The sequence below is a fragment of the Daphnia pulex genome, chromosome 3, assembly GCF_021134715.1.
Source record: "Daphnia pulex isolate KAP4 chromosome 3, ASM2113471v1".
Taxonomy (NCBI): Eukaryota; Metazoa; Arthropoda; class Branchiopoda; order Diplostraca; family Daphniidae; genus Daphnia; species Daphnia pulex.
This window is the reverse complement of record NC_060019.1, coordinates 7,865,111-7,885,111: the sequence shown is the minus strand read 5'-3', so window position 1 is coordinate 7,885,111 and position 20,001 is coordinate 7,865,111. Positions and strand designations below refer to the sequence as shown.

The following is a 20,001-nucleotide window of genomic DNA, read 5'->3' as shown; positions in this document are numbered from 1 at the left end:
CCATTGTCTATTTCCACGCAGCATCTTTTTCTCTTTGGTTGATGGAGAACCGCTATGTATCAAATAAAAGCTTATAGAGGCTATGTGCACACGTCAGGCGAAACATCGCACACGCAAAGGTTTATAAACGGACACTCCCACCGCGGATTATAGGCCCATTAAATAGACGACAATTATACAAACCGTTTTTTTCTCCAAACGGAAAAAAATATTATTTTCTTTTGGTTTTCGTGTTACATCCAAAATCGTTTGAGAAAATAAACCGCTGCCGGATATTTGTATTATTACGTCATGTTGTATAGGCTTCCTGCCAAAACGTGTAATAACAAACACGTCTTATATTGATACTAATTGTCTTGAAAAGTGGTCGCTTCCGTTCGACATTTACCGACAAATCTCAAAAGATACTATATTTCCCCAAGGGCTGAAGTCATCGGTGACGGTTGACACACTCTAACCATAATAATGTCTACCATATATTTCTATAGCGACAAGAAAAGCAAACAGGATCGGTCGGAAAAAAAAAACATGTATAGGAGCCACTCTTGTGCAAATAATCATCAACTTGCATTGGCAAACAGGAAGTCGGAAGGAGGGGGTCTTTCTTCTCTCTCCGCGCTATATCATCGACGATGGGCCTATACACGTACGCACAATAAAAGGATCGTCTTTCACGTCTAAAGTGTCACACCCGTTTTGCAGGTATATAATAGGCGGGACACGCCAAAAACAAGATAGCATATAGGCCGAGACCTCTTCTATACGTGTCACATCTCTCTATCTAATAATAATAATAATAATAATAATAGCCAAACAAACTCGCGCCTATTTGTTTCCGCTCTCTCCTGCTAGCTGATGCCATCCAGCTCTTTTTTGTTCATCTAAACACACACATTTTTTTTTGGCGTATAGTATAGTAGATGTATGGCAAACACGCGGGGGCGACAGGATGTTGTTGTGCTCCTCTACAGCGGACCCCCCCCAAAAATAAAGGCTGCTGTTGTTATATTTGTGTAGCATCGCTTCTCTCTCACCTGATGACAATATATTCGGTTATACAGACATGGGAGATATGCGCAAATAGAGCCATCAAACCCCCCTGTCCACTAAAAGGGGATAGTCTTCTCTCCCAACAACCGAAAAAAAGGGGGTCGACCCCAGCAAAAGAAAAAGAAAAAAAAGGTTTAAGGAGCGGATGTTTGGATTGCCTCGCCCAGGCGAACAACGCACCACCACACAAACGGCAGTCTCTCTTCGCTAGATCAACACGCAGTAGTGCCAATACAACAAACGACCGCAGCAGCAACTCTATTACAGAAATCATCGCGACTCCCGAGAGAGAGAGAGAAGAAAACAAATGAATTGACAGAGGCGAACCCCAACAATAACATCATCACACCTTTTTTCAAAAAATCTTTAAAAAAAAATTTGTTTCTGCTCCTGTCAAAAGAAAAAATGAACTCTGATGGCTAAAAATATTCGTCAGCCAACAGCAGCAAAAGGGTTTTGGTAGGAAGAAAGAAGAAAAAACCGGTGGAGAATGATTGTGTGCGAGTCTATTTTGTTGTGTGTAAAATAATGTCGGATTGGAAATGGTAGAATCAAAGGAGATGAGAGAGAGAGGCGTCCAACAGTTTTTCGCTGGCTCATCGTACCGCGCTGAAATGCTCCGTGTGTATATGTGTGTAATAATAAGAAGAAAAGAAGAAGAAGAAGAAGAAGAAGAGAAAAGGGGGATTGTCAACAAGCCACCCCCACCGAGCACACCGGCACTACTCAAAAGTCAACACACCGCTATATAACACACATATACACCTTCTCCGCCATATACGACATTCTTTTATGTTTTCTTCTTTTTCTTCTTCTTCTTGGCATGGGCGACATCTACACATGAAAAGCTTCGTCTGTGTGTGTTGTATATATGTGTGGCCCTTCTCTCTCGTCTCACTCGTCTCTTTTGGGAGTTTTCGATGTATACAGCACCTCCGTTTCAAAACATATTTGTCTGCCCTGCTCTCAGCTGTGACTCTCTCTCCTCTCGTCGTCGAGTTGCCAGGTGACGATGACATTCCTCCACACATTCCAGCGCCTGCACCACGACAATGGCGAGGCTTGCACCGCGCTCTTATATGTACTATGCGTACTGTACGTCTTCTCTTTTCTCTCTCTCGACTGTTGTGTGTATAGAAGCTCTTCAGTTTAGAAAAATAGATAACCGGCACATTTTTCATAATAGACTCGTTCACATCATATATGTGCGGTGTGTGTATATACAAGACATAGGCAACGTCAAAGCGCGGGGCCATTTCTCTGAATAACATTCATCGCATAATTTTTCGAGTGAATATTCATGAAGCTGAATAATGAGCGCAGTGGTAACAGTATAGTAACTAGCGACGGTACTATAACTTCTTTGCGGTTCTGGAAATGTAATTATTTTCCATCTGCTGTTCCTATATGTATTATATATATATATAGCGAGTTTCGGTGGCCCTGCAACCATATTGCGTCATTCAGCGCCATTGTCCTATTCCAAAGTTTATGACTTCGCTTTCATTCGCACAATAAAAATTTATTTGTTAATCATCACTTAGATCACAGAGTATTATATAGCCTACGTATACAATCTCTCAGATGAATTTCAAATGAGAACAGCCGGAGGCGAATTTAGCGCAAAACATTGAGCCATTTCCACCCATTCAACTACAACACAATAGATCCTGCCCAATTTTCCAGGCTATAAAAAGAGATCATATTATAACTGCTGATGCCAGGTCCATGTTCAACAATTAGTGGCGTTTTCAGGGCGTTTGTTTGTGTCTTAGATTCTGATACAGACATTATGGCGACTATTATAATGCGACACCATATGTAATAAATATAACAATGGATTGCAACCGAACAAAAAAAAAAAACGACGGGGGGTTTGTTTGTTCGGTGCCAAGCAGCCTTCAATTGCTTTACAATGAGTCAGACAATACAATACAGTCGGGCCGAGTCATCATCAAAAATATCAGCAAGAAAAATAAACGATTTAGTTTTGATCGTCACCAAATAAGGAGGGACTTTGGCGAGATAATTCTATACCCCACCCCCGTATGATGGAATTATTAATGACATATAACGTTATACGTCTCAGATTCACACGCTGTCAGAATCTAAAATAAGAAACCGTCTGACCAGCGGGTTGGCGTTCACATGGACTCGGGCCAGTTTGATGTTCAACACCTTGTCCAGCAGCCACGGGAAAATATCGAAGAGACCGTGTGGGAATTTCTGGTGGTGGAAGCCCAGCATCATCGTCATTATACAGGCGACCACAGCTTCATCATCTTATCCATCCGCAGCAAAACGACCAGCAGGAGCACTACTCCATCATCATCATTACATGTTTGAAACCACGTACCGGCAGCACACAACACATGTAGTTGTGGGGGAGAGAAAAAAAGGTTCACTAACAACTAGGCCCGCCCCCTTTCGTCTCAGACGGCCCCCTTTTTTTCTCCCTCTCTCCACACCTGATTATACAATAATTACAAATTTATAGAGAGAGCTGTACATAATTGTTTTCTGTACATCCAATTACTTGCCCAGTCCCACATGTAGCCTATAACAATAGGAAATCAAGTTGGGCTGACAAAATTGAACGCGAATCAAAATTGGCGGTTTATTTGAATATTGAAACTTAAAAGTTACGATCAAATTTTTTATATCCGATATAGCCAATAATTATTATTTAAAAGCTAATTTGACTACCAAATACTTAAAAAAAAGGTTGAAATCTAATGTCGTTTGGCGACCGTGGTTCCTCATAGATTTCCTTGATAATTCTTTCGTGACTGTTTGACTTGTATGTTGGCCAGCAGCAGCAGCAGCATCTTCCGTCGCCGGCGAAACTGCGACTGAATGTCAAGTAGAAAAGCAGCGGGAGAACGTGACGTCCTGCGTGCATGTCTAACGAGTCCACACACACACATATAGGCCTATATAGATATACACAGTTGATGTACAGGCAAAGCCTCAAATTGGCTTGACGGCTGCAGCGGGGTGGGGGAGGTTTTGAGGCCCTGATTTGCATGGTCGGTTATACACTGGGCGGGGGGGGGCACAGCAGTCGAGTTTTGAATGCTGATCGTTGATATATATTCGAGAACTGGATATAACACAAGGAAAGAAAAGAAAATGGTCCAGCAGCATCCGTGCTGTGCTGTGCACGGCAATCTTTGAATGTTTAACACATCAGCCAACAGCAGCAGCAGCCAGACGCGGGACACACAAATAAGAGGAGATTGTTGGGTCCCGGTTGTGACCGTCTGTCTGTTGTACTCCGGTGAGGAAAACGCCGGCCGATGTATACGTCGAAAACACCGAAATAAGGCCGGACCGTATATATATGTACGTTTATGTGTACGGTCGGACGTGCGGAAACATCCAGTCGCTCGATTATTCCGGCTAATAAAATGGGACCTATACAATGAGGCGAAATAAACGGAGGGACGTGATGCTGCTGGGCAGCCACAGCCGGGCTCCGATCTAGGAAAAAGCAGTTGAGTTTGAGCAACGTTTGATAAGCTATAGACTATATATACACTAACAGGAGAACAACAACAACAGCTCCAGTTCATCAACGGTTTGAAGAGAGAGCGTGCCGAGACGGACGGGCGCTGCTGTGGGCCGCCAAATAACCCGCGAGTCTCGGCCAGCCTCTCCTCCCCCATCGGCTTTCGGAAATAAAAACGGTCCAATCAATTCATTAGCCGTCGATTTGCCGTTCGTTCGTGCACGCAGAGCTCGGCGTTAATGAGGCGAGCCTCTGCTGTGTGTACACAGTAAACACACAACACAGGAGAGACGAGTGAAAGGAAAAAGCTGCTGGAAAAGTCTAGAGACTGGCCCATTAGGGCGAATCTAACTTCACTCGCTCGTCTGGTCGTCCATAAAAAAATAAAACACAATCGAGGAAGGAGAGGAGGTTTAACTTGTTTGCAAACAGTCAAAGGGAATACACAACAAACTTTTTGTGGAATCGACAACTTTTTAATTTTCCGTTTTCGGCTGCGTAGAGCAAAGCGGCGGCACAGCAGCAAGGTTCTTCTGCTATGGAAAGAAATGGGAAATTTTCTAAATAAATCGCGATATCAATTATTCGTTTGATTAATAAAAAACAGAAATTGAAGATTTGGAACAATGAACATTATCAATCTGGAAGTAGAGTAGCAATTTGTGATTTGAAAGAAATTCATCATATTATTGATAAACTGCTAGCCCTACATAATCGTCAAGATTTTTGCCTCGTCACGTTTACCTATCGCTACTTTTATATAAAAGCTTGTAAAATTTTATTTATTATAGTGTTCATGGTACGTTGCCATGATAAAATGGGTTCACTAAACTGAGTTTAGCTGACCACCATACAATTAGTGGCAACGTTTGTTTGATCAACGTCATTGCTGTCTGGGCACACCAACAGTTTGTCAGTTTCGATCAAATTAACCATGAATACAGGTTAACTGTTAAATGAAATGAAATTGTATATCAACAAATCTTTCATCACAAAGCTGATGGTGAAACTAGATTACAATTACTATCAATGTTTTCTGTTCAATTTGAGTTTTTAATTTCTGCGCAGTTCGTAACCAATCTGAATTGCAATGAAATTTAAAGTTCTTTCATCAAAATTCTTATTTTTAATAATTACTACACCTAAATCTTGCGTAATGCTCAATAAAAAAAAAATGAAAGGATAAAGCCGGGATAAAGCTGCTGTAAAGTATAGAGACTGGCAGATTATTCTAGACAGATCCCTTAACTCGCTTCTTTGGTCGTCTATATACAAAATAACAGACAAGGGGTGGGGAGGTTAAACTTGTTTGAAAACATTCAGTACAAAATTTTTGTGGAATCGAAAACTTTTTACTTTTCAGCTTATGGCTTCGTTGAGCGCAGCAGCGGCGCAAGTTTCTTTTTTGCGATGATCTCAGAGAAACAGGAAAATAAATTTGAGAAAATCAATCGTGAAATCAATTCATTCGATTTATAGAGTTAAAAGAAATACTAGGCCAGGATTGTGAATAATGAACATTATCAATCTGGAAGTAGCGCAACAATTTGCTTAACTGATGGTATATTGGAATATTTGTGCCAGATCATGGCGCGAGACAATAGTCAAGATGTTTTCTCAGCGCGGATAACTATCACTGCTACTTTATATTGCAGACTGATACTGATTTAATTTAAGAGTCTCAAGAGTTGTGAAGCTGCATTGAAGTTAACATAAAAAATGCCAGTGTCGGATAATTGGCAGTTAATCCGGCATAGTGCTTTACCATGTTTCAACTTGGGATTCTTGAATAGAAGAAAACCTTGCACTTCACGACTCTCAAGAGCCAATAAATGTATTATAAAATACTGTCAATATGAGCAAGTCGTACTACTCAATGCTTATAGCGTTAATATATAACTTCCACTATCTACGATAGTTGATTTAATTAAATAAAAATTGCTGTTCAATTCGTTACCAATGCAAGTTGCAATGAAATTTAAAGTTCATTCGTCAAAAATCTAATTTTGAAAATAATTACACCCATCTTACGTAATACTTAAAAAAAAATGAATAGTCCGCATATTTTAATAAAATAAGACGCGCACAATAAACAGGCGACTTCTTCGAATGAATCATTTTTGGTTTTTGAAACATTGGGCCCGAAGGCAAGCATCGCAAGTTTTTTTTTGCGATGATCACAGAGAGACAGGAAAATAAATTTGGGCAAATCAATCGTGACATAAATTCATTCGATTTATAGAGCCAAAAGAAATCATTTATGATTGGGATTGTGAACTATGAACATTATCAATCTGGAAGTAGCGCAACCATTTGTTTGATTGGTAGTATCTTGGAAGGTTACCGGACCTATGCGCTAGTCATACGTCTAGATGTTTGCTTACCGCGTTTTAACTATCGCTACTACTTTATATCGCAGTCTGATACAGTCATTTCTGCCAAATCAATTCATTCATCTACATATATCAATTGGACCTTCTGCCAATCGTCCAACAGAATACTTAGTGATGGTCCAATCGAGATTTTTGGCCAAAGACTCACATTCCTGAAAATTTCACTGAGAACCGACAATATAATTAAGAAATATCGTTATGTATTCCCAGGTAGACTACTCAAGGCTTGGGACGTTGTCATAAAACTTCTACTGCCTACGATATTTCATTTGACAAAATAACAATTGCTGTCCAGTTCGTCACCAATCCGAGTAGCAATTAATTTTAAAGTTCGTTTATCAAAAGTCCTTTTATTTTAATAATTACACCCATCTTGCGTAAAACTTCATTAAAAACATGAAAAATCTGCATATCAAAATTTTACTAACACGCACAACAATACAGGCGGTTTATTCAAACGAATCATTTTATGGGTTTTTGAAACAAGGCAGGAAGCAAGCAGCGCAAGTTTCTTTTGAAGTGATGAAGATAGGAAAATGAATTTGGGTGAAATGAATCGTGAAATCAATTCATTCGATTCATAGCACGAAAAGAAAAATAATTTAGTCTGTTTGAATAATGAACATTATCAATCTTGAGGTAACACTTCACTGTTTTCAATTGATAGTAACTTGGACTGATATTATCAGAACCTTGCGCTAGACAATTGTGGAGATATTTCCTTATTGCTAGAGTCTATCGATACCAATTCATTTGGCGGACTTAAATAGACTATTTTTTAAAAGTGCTCATAGTTCCCCAGCTCGTTCCAGATGGTCTAACGTTATCCTGCATGTCATAACTTGCCATCAGTAACAGCCACGGTGCCACAAGAAATGCTGAAAAGATGGGTTACCACATGATTTGCATTTCGTCAAAACTTCACGTCGTCATCCGAGTTGCAATGACATTTAAAGTACATTCATCAAAAATTCTATTTCGAAAATAATTACACCCATCTTGCGTAATACTAATTAAAAAAATGAAAAATCTGCCTATCCAAATAAAACAATTACATGCAACTATAGAGGCGCCTTTTTCAAATTAATCATTTTTGGGTTTTTTGAAAAATTGACGGGCATCAAATGCGATCGCACCTTGTTGTTGTGTGTATTTAACCAGTGCACCGGAGGAAGCCCCCAAAGAACACCATCTGCCCAGCAGGCGACAGACATCCGAATGATTTCGGCTGACGTTGATCACGTAATAGGCTTGGAACAAACGGCGCGCGGTTTCAAATACCTAAACGCCTTATAGAGAGTTAACACGACCCAAAAAATATTATCATCCGACCGCGTTATATGCAGCAGTATACAGTATAGCTACCCCGAATTTTTAATCCGCATCCATCTGCAACAGGACACCTTCCAATCCCCCGATGGCTGGTGGTGGCCCAGTTCCTTCACCCCCTCCCACCTTCCTAATATCTCGAGTTGCGCTCCGCTTCACGTTACATCAACGGCGCTATTTATTTATTAGACGCAAAGCGATAATAGTCTTATTTCAATTTATGTTTTTTTTTTCTTTTACTTGTTTGAAAAAATAAATAAATAATAAAAGAAAACTCATTTTAGCGGGAAAACTTGAATAAGTTATTAGACATTTGACGACGAGCAATATAACACGATTTGAACGACAGCGGAGTTTGTGTTTTTTTCTCTTTTTCCCGACGCTCCTCGTATATACGCTTTGAGACGCGGATATCTAGAAACTTTATAATATACAGACACATCAATAATAATATACATTGATATAGATTATTATTTACAAGTAGCGCAGTTGGCTGGAGGGAAAAGAAAAATCCCGCCGGGAATAAACGGTTGAGTTTTGTGTGTTGAGGCGCCCGACAGCACCAACTTTTATTTTTTTTTCGTTTTTCCCGCGCATCGATTTTCGATTGGCTGTTGCCGCTCTCTTCTATATTTATTTCTATGTATTTTATATAGTATACGGTCTGGTATAATGTATGAGCTTCCCCCCTCCCGCTGGGCGTGTGGATGATGTCAAATGCCGACTAACTTTGTTATACATCTGGCCTACATCTATATAAGCGACTCTAGTCGTCGTCGCCAGAGATCTACAATAGCGAAAAAGGTATACAGACTCGAGTACATCTTTTGCGCTGTTGTCGAGGGACGGGCAGGTCCGTCCACAAAACATGCTGGAACATCACCGACAACATCCCCCCCCCTTCCCCCCAAGATCTATAACGTACACATACACACATCAGTGGCTATATAGACAGCAGTAGCACGCTGGGGTCTATAATATAACTCCACAGAGATTTTTAGCCGCCAGCCGAACACTTTTCTATATATTCTCGAGGGGGGTTACAAAAAGGTTCGTGCTGGGGCTGTATAGCTAGATATATACTTTATATAGTGCCATCGTTTACACGGTGGTGTGGTATATACACAAAACATGTACACTCCACAAAAAAAATGGGGCCCGGCACAAATAACGTGGTTAGATATGTCAAAGAGTTTTGTTCCTGGTATTATAAATATTTTATCTTTGCACACATACACACACACGTACAGTAGAAGTATATGTACCGACATTGAGCTGGGATCCTCTTTCCGTTGTGTACAACGACCCCACCTCTCTGGAGGATTAGGCAGCATCATCTGGGGGGGATCAGTCGGCATCGAATAAGATATTTAGATGTCTGTTATGTATTATAGACTATAGCAATAGTCGGTTGGTTGCTTGTGTATAGCGGGTGCGGATAATATACACAAGGCGAAAAAAGGGGTTGTTCTGGACGAGCGTGATTAGCGCCGTTTAGGAAAGAGGGGGGTGGGGTGGATGATGTTGAGGGTCCCCCGGATGAAAACTCTCGATAACATTTCTCCCCCTCACTTTCACCTTATAACAAGGAAAGGTATACTATACATCTATCTAGTAATCCGACACGTATTTGTCGCGTCAAGAGAATAGCTAGGGTCTATATATAAAAGGTCTTTGATTGGATGATGGAGAGGCTGTCTAGGCGAACACTTACTACGACTACTATACTCTACTATAGCTGCTACTGTATATTTAAAGGATGAAAGAGCGCTCTCTTTTTATTAGAGCATATACAGCAATCGAATTCGCCGGTGGAATGACATGAGAGGGCGGCTTTTAAATATAAGCAGCAGTTCAGGTCAATCTGTACACAGGGTGTAGTATATATGTAGGTGTGTGTTAGACACACAAAGGAAAGTGTTGAAAGGTTTGAAAGCATATCACCAGGAGCGCACCAGTATATACACTGTGTAGAGTTCAAAGATGTGTAGCTAGAAAGCAATTATAAAGTTGACTTTGCAAATCGAATTGACGGCGTGACATAACCTGCGTGATATGTGTCCCCCCCCCTGCATCCAGCCAGCAACATTGGTGATGCTGTTAAAAGTTTTCGGCTTTTGAAATATATAGAAGTAGTGTATATCTTTGACGCTATATATTTTGCTAGACTAGACACTTGACGTGATTATAGATGCGTGTGTCTCAACTGCTGATGCTGCTGAGAGCAATCAGAATGTGATTGTCATCTGCTTCATTTTTTAAATTATCCGTCGGAATCAACGCCCCGGGAAATAAAAATAATATTGATTGATTTAATAGGACTTTATAATAATAATCCGGATGAAAGAGAGTGACGTTTTAGATTTTTTTTTTTTTTTTTTTTTAGAAAATGTACTGCGCAGCAATCTAAAAGTTTATGTAGGCACGCCTTGAAAACTTGAGAGTAAACAACTGAAATCAGTGGCGCAAAACTGAGTCATAATTTTAAGTTGGTCGGTCATTCTCGATGGCGGCCGCCGATTCCGACTATTAGTGGTTTCCTAAATATGTCCGTCTCTAATGACGACTGCTGTTGATGCCCTAAAGTGATTTAAATAAAATCAACTAGTAAAAGGCGAAGTCAAATAATAAAAAAATAAGCTAGACGCTGGGGGAAATCAAATTGGTGCGATGATGGATAGGAAAATAGAGGAGATGGACCGCCGAGATAATCCCCAAAAAATAAAGTCGGCTGTCGTGAATAACAAATGCAGAGCGACCGTAACAACCAGGAGCCATCAGAGCCCAGGTACACAACACAGAAGGCCGGCAGCAACAACACAAAACATCGCAATCTTTTCTTATATGTATATATGATGTGCCCGGTGGAAATTCGGTGATGGGGGTCGGTGCTGCTGGGTGATGATAACGATAAGAATCAGTTTGCTGGGTCTCTTAACTTGTTGTTATAAAGAGTTCTTTCTGCCGAGGGACGTTAACAATAATAACCTACAGGCGCTATTTACTAATACAGACAAGAAAAGATAAAGCAAAAGAATCAAAACGAAGGTTATAGAATGGGGTCGGTGAGCGTCAAAAAAATCTGCCGACGCATTCGATAATCAGGTGAGTGAGGTACAGCCGAGAGTTTCTTGACACAGCAGCACGCACCCAGTTGCCTTTTTTTTTTCTATTTTACCTCGTTTTCAAATATCTATACTACACACAGCACACTATAGCTACTTTACATAGACGACGGGGCTTCTGTTTCCCATATACCGACGGCCTATGAGAAGAAGAAGAAGCTATATGCTGAAAGCCCCGGCGGTTCCATTCGTCGTCTCTTTGATTTGCCAGCGCGTTTTGGGATTGAGTTTTGGTATATACACACACACACACACATGCGAAGCGGTTATATTCGGATGGATCCCCTTCCCCCTCTCTTCTTCGCAGCCCTTGATGTCTACATCTACATAAATGTATGTGTATATAAGGCAATATTATATGCACCTTTCTCCCCCCATCTCTACCATTTTCAACCTTTTGCCAGTTGCCGCCCGGTAGCCGTGGAGCAGAGTGCGCGCTATACTTTCATAGTCTCCCCCGAAAAAGTCGGCAAACGAAATTACAAGAGCACATTTCAAGAGTGTCAATTAGAGAATCCGACAGCCTACAATACAACACACACACACACACAGCAGTATATATATGCTTCTGCTGCTGCTGCTGCTGTATAGCTCTGCCTATATTTGGTGGATGGGGGGGTTTTTCTTTCCATCATCTTTTTTCTTGTGTAGTATACATACCGCGCGGAAAGCTTTTTATTTCCCTCTCCTCGTCTTATACATGTTATAGTCGACTCCTTATCATCACGGACCTGGCCACGCCCCTACACTCTTGACTGATTATGATGTCGCTATGTTGCTGGTGGTGGTGGTGTGTTTCGGTCTTCTTCTTCTTCTTCTTCTTCCACTTGTTTTTTTCGTGTTTCACCACCAACCAGACGCGCGGCTGGCGTGGGTCGGCGGCGGTGAAAAGAGGCCCTTGTGCTGCGCTGCGCGAAATGAGCCGTCAATCAAATTTCCCGCCTTCAGCAGCAGCACGTCATTTGATTGTTATTTTTTCTTCTTCTTCTTCTAGAATTTCTCTTCTTTCTTGTGATTTTCCCACCTTTTTACTCAGCTCACCCGCTCTTCTCTGCTATAGAGCTGTCATCGGCCACTCCATCCGCACTCCATAAATGATTTTAAACATTTCCGATATTACATTTAAATGATTTCACAATTAATTCTTATTTAAGCCTTTTGAAAAAGAAAAAAAAATATGATACGATTTTTACTTTGTTATTGCCGGTCGAATTTGCATAGCTGAAGCTTTTCCCCACGCCACCATCTACCTTGCGGTGGCAGAACTAAGTTCAACTATCTGCCATCGCATTCCTGATACTATCCAGACTGCGTGTCTGTCCGATCCGGTGGGATAAAAACACTCTGGTGCGCAAACAAGCCAAGATATCATTTCAAAATTGATGACGACTTTCTACTCAACGAACGCTCAAAGCCCGTGTTTCGTTCGGCATCTATCGTTTCGATTGGAAACGCGCTGAATAAAACGCTGTGCCGCTATTGAACCCAAAAGGTTTCTTATCGCTGAAAAAATAATCTTATGGGCAAACATACCTGAACAACGAGATGACGAAGGACGAGACCGTCCTGGTGCTGGTTTATCGATAGGATGTGTATGTAGCTGTAGCCGAACTACTATTATATCTCGTGATTGGCTTAGAGATTGAGACACATATCCATATACATTAAGAGCGTGATTGATGGGTGGGCAAATAACTGTGCGCTAGATATCGTCCGCGCTTACGTCGCCTTTATACCGCGATCCCGAACATCCGCCGAGATTCGGGAGTTGACGTCATGGTGAAACTATTTGTTGGAATTTTAAAGCTGAGACATTTGTTGTTTTACATCGAATCTTTACACGTTTTAAAATCAAATGTCGAGCCTAGGTATTTAGAGAATGTGAATGTCGAGAAGTTTGAAATGTATATTTTCCGTTTTGTTTGTTCTCGGCTCGGTCGAGTAAAAAGGGAAAACCATCCGTATCAGGTAAAATAAATTCCCCTTGCTCTTTATCAATACGCATTACATGACCCCATTGCTGCACAGCAGTCCGTAAGGTTTTCCCAAATAAAGTTAAGGGATGTTGACAATAATCCTTGAATCATGATATCAACTTGGAGTTCAAAATATCAGTCCGAAGACACGGTTCGTTAGAGACTAGGGTTTTTATTAATCGCCTTATCGGCCGGTGACGATCTGAGGTTTATAATCCGTTTTAACCTTTCCAATTTTCATAGATCAACCTGGATTTTCGACGTTCACAATGTATAGTGCAACTGATGACGTAATATCGCTCACGGATGTTGTCGATTGCAATAAAATAAAAAGAATGTCGGAGAAGGAAGAAAAGAATTGCAAATACATCCGTGTTGCAAATCTAAACGAATTATAATTGAATGGCAGGTGGTTGAAAGTCAAACATATTTCACAAATTTTCTGACCAGATTAACTACGGTTAACTTACGTAGCACTATGCGTCGATAGCAACACAGGCTAAGAGTTATTACAACACAGCGTGATATGTTTTGACGTTTCCAAGCGTCAGCAGCTACGCCCCTATCAGGAGGTGTCGTTCAAACTCCGCGCGGTCGGCTTCCATAATATAAAGTGGAGCGCAATCAGTCCCAACTCCAACAGTTGATCACAATCTTCCCCAGTCAACGCAAACCATGTTGTACGCTCTTGTTTTCGCCGTCCTCGTCGCCTCAGTCTACGGTAATCAAAACAATCTGATAGGGAAAATGTTGATTCTCTTAATACAGACCGTTAAGTATGTGAGTATGATTGAATTGCTCTAATTTGTTTTCACATAACAGGAGCGCCTAATGCCGGAACAGGACGACTTATTGGAGGTACCCAAGCAGCTTCAGGAGAGTACCCCTTCGTCGTTTCCATCTCTCGGCAAGATCAGCACATTTGCGGTGGATTCATTTACAACGACCGATGGGTCGTTACCACAGCCAAATGCGTTGTTGGGTAATGCGCAAATATGAGTTGTGATATATGTCTTATAAATCAATCAAGAGTTATTACTTTCTTCTTACTGTGTTGTTTGGCGAGTTATAATTGATGTTTGATGGTTCATAGAAAACCTCAAGAGGAGTTGAAGGTTACCATTGGTGCCCTGTCGCTCATCACTCCTGATCCGGAGGAGCAAATCATCACCATTTTATCTATTGTCGCATTCGATCTATACGATCCCACTAATTACAAGCACGATATTGCACTTATTCAGGTACAATTTAAAAGAATATTTTTCGGTCAAGTCCGCAGTTTGTTAATGTCAAATAATGATGTGTATTAGCTGACCCGACCGATTGTATTCGGCCCAACTGCTCAACCCATCCGGTACGATGAAATCGATGAGCTGGCCGTACCCTGGGACGCATACATTGTCGGATGGGGTGCAACTTTCGTAAGTGAAAACGAGACTCATATAAGAGCGGTAAGAATTTTTTTATTTTAATTATATCACAATTTGTACATAGGAAGGAGGAATCCCAGCTACAAGACTTCGTTGGGGTTCCATCGATAATCTTATGGCCGATTGTCGTGCCTACGGTATCGATGAGTACATCCAGAACTTCATGATTTGCGCCGGATCTGACTCAGGTGAGATTTCAGTTTACTTATCTAAAAAAATAAATAAATAGATAAATCCAGAAATGAAAATTCGCAATTCTCATTGTTTTGTTTGAAAATCCATTTTAAAGGAACCGTGTCCCCTTGCCAGTATGACGAAGGAACACCTTTGGTTCAGATGGCTAATTATGGTGGCATTCCAGAACGAATTGTGGTTGGTATCATGTCGAAGAACCAGGGCTGCACTGACTTGAGCATTCCATCCATTTACACCCGTTTGGCCACCTACTACTCGTGGCTTCTGCAGACCGCTGGACAACAACCGGCACCGACTCGCTAACTTTCTTCTTCGCTCTAAATCAAGTGTAATGTTCATATAGTTGCTTCAACCCGCCCCAAAATCCAGTTCACTGACGGCTATTGAATAATACGTTTCACAGTCTTGTGTCGAAATAAACCATTAAATAATTTCAATTCTCTAATCGGTGCTGAATGTATAAAGTGTAAAAGACGAACGTAATTCCAAAGACTTGCTGAACTTTTCTAAAATTATTGACAGTTGCGTTATTGTATTGATATCGGCCTGTGACATTATCTTGCAGCCTAATCAAAAGTGATATTAGAAATGCGATGGGAAATTTTGATTTGACGGTTTGAGCTGAGAGTTGCGGAACAATAAAAATCCTTGACACACATCGATTGTAATACAACCGATTATGCAATGAAATCATCATTTGGTGTTGGTGTTGATTTTCCCAACACCATTTTTTGATAAAGTATAACGAACCTTCGATAGATTCAAATCTCACTAAAATCAGTTACCAACTCGTCGCTCCAAAGTTTTCTTCCCTAGATTAATTGATAAGGCGAAGCATCGTCTCCAATTGTCTTATAAGTCAAAAGGTGCGAGGACAGACTTCAACAGTCGAGAAAATTCTTTCTAGCAAGTGATAGTCATGTTGTACGCGCTTGTTTTCGCCGTCCTCGTCGCCTCCGTCTCAGGTATTATACAAATGTTGTCGCTAATATAATACCCGGGATTTCTGGCTTTATTATAAATGTATTGGCTATACCTCCAGAAATAATTTATATCTTCTCTATACACAGGAGCGCCTAATGGAGGATCAGGGAGACTTGTAGGAGGAACTCAAGCAGCCAGAGGAGATTACCCTTTCGTCGTTTCCATTTCGAAAAAAGATCAGCACATTTGCGGCGGATTCATCTACAACGACCGTTGGGTCGTGACGGCCGCATCTTGCATCATCGAGTAATTTTTGAAAAAAATTAATAAATTCGCCTAATTGTTCTCAACTCTCAATAATTACTAAATACCAGTGAACTGAAAGCTGACATCAAAGTCACCGTTGGTGCACTGTCCCTCATCACTCCCGATCCTGAAGAGCAAATCATCGAAGTTTTCTCGAACATCACTTTCTCAGGATATGATCGTGTAACCAAACTGCACGACATTGCCCTAATCGAGGTATATAGAACAACCCAGTACTATTCATCACAGATGGCCAAAGTTTTAATTTGAATTCATTGTTTTTTTAAAGCTGTCCCGTCCCGTTGTTTTCGGCGATACCGCCCAGGCCATCCGCTACGACGAAATCGACGAACTGGCCACACCTTGGGTTGCAGCCATCGTCGGATGGGGAGCAACTTTTGTAAGGGAAAATTTAAGCACATACTACGTTATTCTTTTGTTTGGTCATAATTAATTCTTTGAACATAATGTAGCCCCAGGGAACTCCAGCAACAAGACTTCGTTCGGCACCGATTGATAATCTTGATGCGGAGTGTCGAGATTACGGTATTGATGAGTACCAAAAGAACTACATGATTTGCGCAGGTTCTTCCGAAGGTAAAGTAAACAAACCAAAATATTGCGCCCCTCTATCATCTCAGGCTGACAATGGCCATAAATTGTGTGATACTTGGGGGTAATACTTCAAACAGAAATTTATTATAGTATTTGATTTGTTTTGGGTTCTGGCGCCATTTAGGAGTTGCACCTTGCGAATTTGATGAAGGAGACCCTTTGATCCAAGATGCTAATTACGGTGGCATTCCAGAACGAATTGTGGTTGGCATCATGTCGAAGAACCAAGGATGCGCTGACAAAACCATTCCGTCGATTTACACCCGTTTGGCCACCTACTACTCCTGGCTTCTTCAGAACGCTGGACAACAGCCAGCCGCAAACCGAGTTTAATTCCAACACTTTATGGCTCACCATGCGTTGGCCAAAATAACACACTATAGTTGTTGATTTGATCGAAAGTCGCAAAACGATAATACACATCCCTATATTATATCATACATTCAATTTAAATGTTCATTTGGTGGGAATGCATGTTACTTAATTGCTTGATAGTCCCACTGTTTTTTTTAAAGACTTTCCCATAGGCCTATAGGCAATAAATAATCTTGACCAAGTATAACAACATATACGGTCTCTCAAAATGACTGCCAGTTATTCCCACTTATTGCTAACTGGCAAATAATTATCTTTCGTCCCCGTTCACCTGTGATCAGTGCATTAAACCTGCAGAACAATAAAAAAAATTCAATTATTTATTTTCGATAATAGCTAAGACAAGGGGGTGACTGCTTTGTGGCATAGTCAAACAAAGTCAAAGATAATAAAAAACAAGATAAGAATCCCCAAATCCCAATCAAAACTTGTCGTACAACAGCTCTTTTAAAATTTGTTAGGGGTTAGGGGATTTTTTAAAATCTAGCAATATGTGCTTATCTTAAAATGAAGCTCTTTTTTTTTTCTTTTAACTCACACAAATTAATTTTTAATTGCTTTAACTGATCGAGCAAGAAATAGGATCTATGGTAATCCGTAATCGTGTTATTGCTCAAATCTTATGTGGGATCGATGTGATCTTGTTCATTTTAATTAATTATCAAACTATAAATTTCTACAAAACGGAGTCTATAAACGCAGGACTTCGCTCCCGTAAGCTACCACCCAAGTAACTAAAGTCCTTAACCGAGGGGGGATTATTGTCACTGACCCAAATCTTCGCATAAACTATAAATAATACCAACAACATAAAATTTATGACTGTGTAATATTATCTGAATGATTTATTGTAACCTAGTGGATTTCAAATCTTAAGTCAAATGGACAGTTTTATGTGCTCCACATATCAACAAACACGAATAAACTCTGTATAGCTTATAACGTATCTGAATAAAGGAATTTGAAATCGACGCGACAGGTCAGTAATATAATTGTAAACCGTGTGAAATAATCCAACATTTGCGCAATTTTTGGTTATAGGTACATTGACAGCAGAGGTTTTCGAGCATTTCGCTAGTAGAAAACAACAGCCAAACAACAAGAAGCAGGCAAAGGCAGCGGTGAATTATTCGTTAGAATTCTAATGATGAAGGATTTAAATAGCGCCATGCAGTTAGTGATCCCCTTGGTTGCTCTCATCCTCTCAGCTCAAGGTTAGTCTCACTCTATAACCTATTCGAACGTTATCGAAGTATAACTGATTTTAGCTTTTAATTTCTCTCTCTATAAATTATACTTATACCGCTTTGTAAGGTGCGCCAACCGACAACGTCGGCCGGATTGTGAATGGCTATGAAGCCACTCGGGGAGAATTCCCGTGGCTCGTGTCCATTTCGGAAAACGGCCAACACATTTGCGGCGGTTTCATCTACAGCGATCGAAACATCGTCACCACAGCATCTTGCCTTTTTGGGTAGGATTTTTTTAGCACATTAAATTCTAACCAGCCAATTATTGATTTTCGTGTGTTTGGCGGTGGTTTTCCAGTAAAGCCAACGAGGCTCTGAAGGTGAAGGTGGGTGCGTTTGTGTTGGAAACACCCGAAGCCAATGAACAAAACATCGAAGTTCTCTCCGTCAGTATCTACCCCTCGTTCGACCATGTTTATAAAATGGATGACTTGGCGCTCATTAACGTGATTCTCCTTTTACTATATCCACTCACTGAATAATAAATATCACGTAAATTAATTTTTAAAAATATTTTCTATACAGACAAAAAGGCCGATCGTCTTTAGCGACACGGTCAAACCCATCCGCTACGAAGAGCCGGTCGAGTCACTTCACACGGCAACCATCGCCGGGTGGGGCGTTACATCAGTATGTAGATCGACTCAATTAAATTATATTTAGAGTGAGTTGCTTTTCTCATGTCACATGCATCATTTATCCTCTCCCTGCCATATTATAGGAAGGAGGTGTTTGGGAACAGAGACTTCATAAAACGAACGTTTTCAACCTCACAGCCGACTGCCGGTTTTATGGTAAAAACGAATATTCCTTCAACTACATGATTTGCGCTGGAGACGGTGAGAGGCAAAAGTCAAGCCCTTTATCAGTCCAGAAATTTGTTTTGTTAATGTTTTTTGTGTTGTTATCTGAATTGTCGTGTAGGATCCACTAGCCCCTGCGATTATGATCAAGGATCGCCACTGGTTCAATCCTCGGATACAGGCAACATTGTAGTCGGAATCATGTCGAAGAACCGCGGCTGTGTGGCTCCCTATCCGCCAACTATCTACACCCGTCTGGCATCCTATTACCCTTGGCTGAAGCAGACCGCTGGCCAACAGCCGGCCAACCTTTAATCGACACGAATATGATGATGATTCCTTTTCGACCGAATTATATTGCGCATTAAGAATTGTTTAATCCATCATAAAAAGGCCCTTTACTAACCAGCAAATAGCCTGTAGATTTCGTTTGCTTATATACTATCAGTGAGATATTGAGTTCCAAAATATATACTAGAACTAATTACCTATATTAGTAAACATATTTTTTTTTCGTTATCCGTTAGACATGCATCACGTGTATAGTATACGTTATCTACTATTCAAGTGTGAGGTCATCACTGCAGTTTTCCTTTAGGTAGCGAGCATTAAGTAGCGGTAGGTACTAGGTAGGAACATTATAATGTTTATTCAGTAAAAAAACAAAAAAACCCATGAGACTATAATCAAGTAAACCTGTACGTATTATTTTGTATTTT

General features: G+C 40.6%; 3 protein-coding genes across 3 annotated transcripts; all 3 read left to right on the top strand.

The window, feature by feature from the left end:
• The first annotated feature begins 13,945 nt into the window (after nt 1–13,945).
• Nucleotides 13,946–15,446, top strand: LOC124190515 (complement factor D-like). The gene is made up of 6 exons (XM_046583211.1): nt 13,946–14,105; nt 14,207–14,366; nt 14,478–14,625; nt 14,695–14,805; nt 14,879–15,002; nt 15,104–15,446. The coding sequence occupies exons 1-6, from the start codon at nt 14,060–14,062 to the stop codon at nt 15,310–15,312; spliced, it is 798 nt and encodes a 265-aa protein (XP_046439167.1). The 5' UTR covers nt 13,946–14,059; the 3' UTR covers nt 15,313–15,446.
• A 374-nt stretch (nt 15,447–15,820) lies between these two features.
• On the top strand, nt 15,821–17,294 carry LOC124190514 (venom peptide isomerase heavy chain-like). Its single transcript, XM_046583210.1, has 6 exons — nt 15,821–15,974; nt 16,080–16,239; nt 16,308–16,455; nt 16,529–16,639; nt 16,713–16,836; nt 16,979–17,294. The coding sequence occupies exons 1-6, from the start codon at nt 15,929–15,931 to the stop codon at nt 17,185–17,187; spliced, it is 798 nt and encodes a 265-aa protein (XP_046439166.1). The 5' UTR covers nt 15,821–15,928; the 3' UTR covers nt 17,188–17,294.
• Nucleotides 17,295–18,249: 955 nt separating this feature from the next.
• Nucleotides 18,250–19,769, top strand: LOC124190517 (trypsin-1-like). Its single transcript, XM_046583214.1, has 6 exons — nt 18,250–18,443; nt 18,544–18,703; nt 18,778–18,925; nt 19,005–19,109; nt 19,201–19,318; nt 19,404–19,769. The coding sequence occupies exons 1-6, from the start codon at nt 18,374–18,376 to the stop codon at nt 19,595–19,597; spliced, it is 795 nt and encodes a 264-aa protein (XP_046439170.1). The 5' UTR covers nt 18,250–18,373; the 3' UTR covers nt 19,598–19,769.
• The last annotated feature ends 232 nt before the right edge of the window (nt 19,770–20,001 follow it).